Raw genomic sequence first — 4,116 nt, 5'->3', positions numbered from 1 at the left:
ATAATATGATTTACTAGCATAATAAAATATTAGTTTATAACATACCTACGGAAATATTATATTATTGTGATGTATCATCGTTGTATATGGTTTCAAATGTTCGAATCGCCTTCCCCAGTGGCCCTTCCCACGCCACTGGTTCTCATCTATCCCAATATTTGCAATACGAAAAACTAATCTACAAAGATATATGTACCTTATAGCGTATAGCGACATTTGGAGATGACTTACAAGTTACAGGTGACGAGAGTTCAATGTGTGATTGTGCATCTACGAGCTTGGTTCTGGTAAAAAAAATAAAATACGAATAATATTGGATAAAGCGATAAATAAATTGCATAATAATTATAATAATACTTTCCCAAATTTTGTAAACACGTTTCTGCACATTAAACGTTGGTGGCCAACATAATGATGTACGGTCGCCGGTTTACGCGATGTATATTATAAATTTATCGGGGTAGAATTACAAATCAATACGAACATTATAATTCAGTTCTAAATCTATCTTCTATATATTATATAAAGAGACTTGTTCTGGGTGATTCATCAACGCCAGACCAAACCACTGGGTCTAAAGACTTGAAATTTTGTACAGAGGTTCCTTAAGCAATTTAGAGGCGCACTAAGAAATAATTTTTCAAGATTCGCATTTTGAAAGGTTGCTCAAACGGGGATTTTGATATTTACGGTGGAAATTTTGTTTATAAATGGTTGCTATAACAATCTGATTTATGTGTTGACACATTTATTGCTTTATTATTACAGCTAATTATTATTATTATTAAATAACGCGTCTTCGTATGAGCAAAGTTTATGTACAGTAACTACGGGTTTTTCTAAAAATTGAAATGCATTAAAATAACTGGGTGTTTTACTTATTATTTTCGAATATTAATGCGTCTTCGTATACGCACCCCAGTTGACATACTGGACCACACTCGAAAGAGTACCTCAAAATTGTAAAAACTTTGAAATTATAATACACACTGATAGAAAACATGATAATGTTCACAGATGACGTTATAATACACCAACATCAAGTGAATATCATTGGTCATAATTGGACAACAGTCCGTAAAACGAGATATTGTGTTACAAAGCCATGATAACAAATTGCAACATATTAGTGAATTTCACTGTTCATACGATAAACTGCAGTACCCTTACCTAGTTCTAATACCAAATTATAATAAAGGCATTTAATGAAAAAACTGTTGAATATGAATCTTTTGATTTAGTGATTCATTCGGATGATACTGTCTATTACCCTTTAGAATTTCTTAATATTCTGAATATTTTTGGTCTTCCATCACATAAACTTATCCTTAAAATTGGAGCATCTATAATGTTACTGAGAAATCTTAACCCACCTAAATTGTGTAATGGAACTAGATTGCAAGTTAAAGCTCTGCACAAAAATATAATAGAAGCTATAGTTATCATTGGGTGTGCAAGAGAAGAAATAGTTTTAATCCCGAAAATAACGTTGATTCCAACTGATTATCCATTTGAGTTTAAAAGAATACAATTCCCACTCAAAGTTTAATTTGCTATAACTGTTAATAAGTCTCAAGGACAATCATTGCAGGAGCATGGTAGGGATTGACTTGAAAGAAGAATGTTTTTCACATGGATATTTTTATGTCACGTGTTCTTGAGTTAGCTCTGCCAGTAGTTTGGTTATTTTATTTTAGCCCCAAAAAGCAGTACCAAAAATACTGTTTATAAAGCGGTATTGAGATGAATAAAATATGTCATTATAAATATTTTTTTGTTGGTTTATATAACACCATAATATATATAATAATGTTACAATGACGTTGTAAAACTTAATTAGTTTTAAAAGAATTTAGAGAAACTTCTATACAATACATGGGCAACCTAGGAACAACATAATATCTAAAAGCAGCCTGTAATAAATATAAAAACTGATAAAATAAAATAAATACCTAATAGGTAACACAAAAAACTGTGCACGGGCGAAGTCGTTAATAACAACAGCTAGTTCATTGTATAGTTAGAGGTACCCCACCTATAGCTACCTACCACAGTTGTATTTTTGGCGTCGTTCTTATTTTAAATTTCAGATTGTCTACATTTTATACTATATTATATTATTGTTATTATAAATTATTGATGTTTGATAAACAATATTATGACTAAAAGTCTATAGGTAGGTACGCATATTATATAGGTTTAATAAAACAAAATCGTCGATTTTATGAATAACCTGCAGAATTACATGTTTAAAGGTTCTATGATTATTTCTTTTTTTCAAGCCACTGCAAACAAGAAACATAATTATCTCTAAAGCATCTATACAGCCAGTTAAAAAAAAAAAAACACTTATGTACCTAAATTTACAGTTACAGAAACTTTTATTTAAAAACTTAATATCATAATGTCCCAGCTGCACAACAGTACGAGATTAATTTATCATTGAAAGAGTAAATCGTAAGTAAATAATCGTAGGACCATAATTATTAATGCATCGTCGAGGAATATTATTTAACGATCAATACGATAAAAACTATAATAAATTACTATGACCATCCACTTTGTGTGACCCGCGTTGTGTCTCTTACAATAGTAGTTATTATACGTTATTATTATTATGATTGACCGATCGTTAGCATAATAATGTATGTAAACTTATCTAAAATCATTATAGTTATACTCTTTAGGTTATCATGGTAACATTTTTCGTATTCGCTGATTCAATTTTTATCCATCAAGTGTGGTTATTGAATACCCAGTATTTGCGTAATAAAAATATAATTTACATAATTTACTTCTTAAAATAATGTTCAAGTAGATATAAACATGTATAATAATATTATAAAGGGCGTAATTATTAATGGATTAATAAGGTGCACAGAAAATTGTCTTTCTCATTAAGAGATTCGGTATCGATGATAACACATAATTACAATACATATATATTACATTATAAAAACTCTTATTAATATAAATACCTATTGGTTATAGTCACCAACACTTATCATCAATACACTATAATATTATAATTTAACAGTAGTTATTAAAGTGTTGCTATACACACGCAAGCACGCTCACACATTTGTAGGCCTCCTAGTTATATTCAACTGCAGTATTTATTATATAGTATTAGTGGTATTGCAATGTTATAAGTAATATTTTATGCTTTGAAATAGTCATACTAATGTACGGGTAATTTAAGTGAAATTGTAAATAGTTAATAATGCAGTCATGTAGATATAATGGCCTCGGGCCAGTAGAGGGTTGGCAATTATTAGGGTAGAGGATTTTTAATAAATTATGAACATAAGTTTGTATAATATAGTACGAATTTCATAGAATAGGTAGACTAAATGATTTCTTTACACTGTAAAGCAATAAAGTTTTCACTGACCGTTTAAAATGAACGATTTTTATTTAAACCACCGTAATATATACCTACCTAAATTATATAGGCAATTACCTATAAAACATATTAACACTAAAACTAAATACATATCAATTAATTATTAAATTAAAATTCAAGAATATGAGTTTATATAGATACCTATTATAAGAACTAAGTTCTAATCAATAATAAACTAAATTAAAAACATTATTAGTCGATTACATTTTTCAATATTTCAGATACTAAAAAAGAAAAGATTACAAATTAAAATCTAATTACTCCATCGAAATGTATATTCCATGTCGTTAATATCTGCAAAAACAAATTTAGTAATTACCAAATTATGAACCGAGCCATTAGCAAAACACACAGTTGACCACATAGTTTTGATCTCTGTTCGACATATTATTATGTTTAAATTATATTATTTACCTATTTCATTGTTTATTGATTTAGTTATATATTGGATATTGGATCAATACAGCTGAACAGATACTGTTGTAACATGCAATAAGTACTATTGTTACTGAGTTAAAATAAAATAGCAGTACACAACACTTAATTAATTATTTTCACACACCCATATCGATGCATAAGTCGTATTCTAACATCGAAGATATAAATTAAAATATGCTCACTCATAACTACGTTTACTAAACATGCCAGAAATAATAAATACATAACATAATTATTTAACATTACGGTGTGAAAAATCATGGTATTCATGA

The 4,116-nt window shown here is 28.6% G+C and overlaps 1 protein-coding gene across 1 annotated transcript; it reads left to right on the top strand.

Annotated features, from left to right (window-relative positions):
• The first annotated feature begins 1,001 nt into the window (after positions 1 to 1,001).
• Positions 1,002 to 1,549, top strand: LOC149061727 (uncharacterized). The gene is made up of 2 exons (XM_089215088.1): positions 1,002 to 1,073; positions 1,199 to 1,549. The coding sequence occupies exons 1-2, from the start codon at positions 1,002 to 1,004 to the stop codon at positions 1,547 to 1,549; spliced, it is 423 nt and encodes a 140-aa protein (XP_089071214.1).
• The last annotated feature ends 2,567 nt before the right edge of the window (positions 1,550 to 4,116 follow it).

The sequence above is a fragment of the Diuraphis noxia genome, unplaced genomic scaffold (genome assembly GCF_037042655.1).
Source record: "Diuraphis noxia isolate RWA-SAM2 unplaced genomic scaffold, SU_Dnox_SAM2 contig0001, whole genome shotgun sequence".
Classification (NCBI taxonomy): Eukaryota; Metazoa; Arthropoda; class Insecta; order Hemiptera; family Aphididae; genus Diuraphis; species Diuraphis noxia.
This window is presented reverse-complemented; position numbering and strand designations above follow the sequence as displayed.

Bases quoted from the DNA above. Each gene is read 5' to 3' on its own strand.
- LOC149061727 (XM_089215088.1), top strand. From the start codon at position 1,002: ATGATAATGTTCACAGATGACGTTATAATACACCAACATCAAGTGAAT. The intron at 1,074-1,198 runs GTCCGTAAAACG...ATTATAATAAAG, and splicing joins TTGGTCATAATTGGACAACA to GCATTTAATGAAAAAACTGT.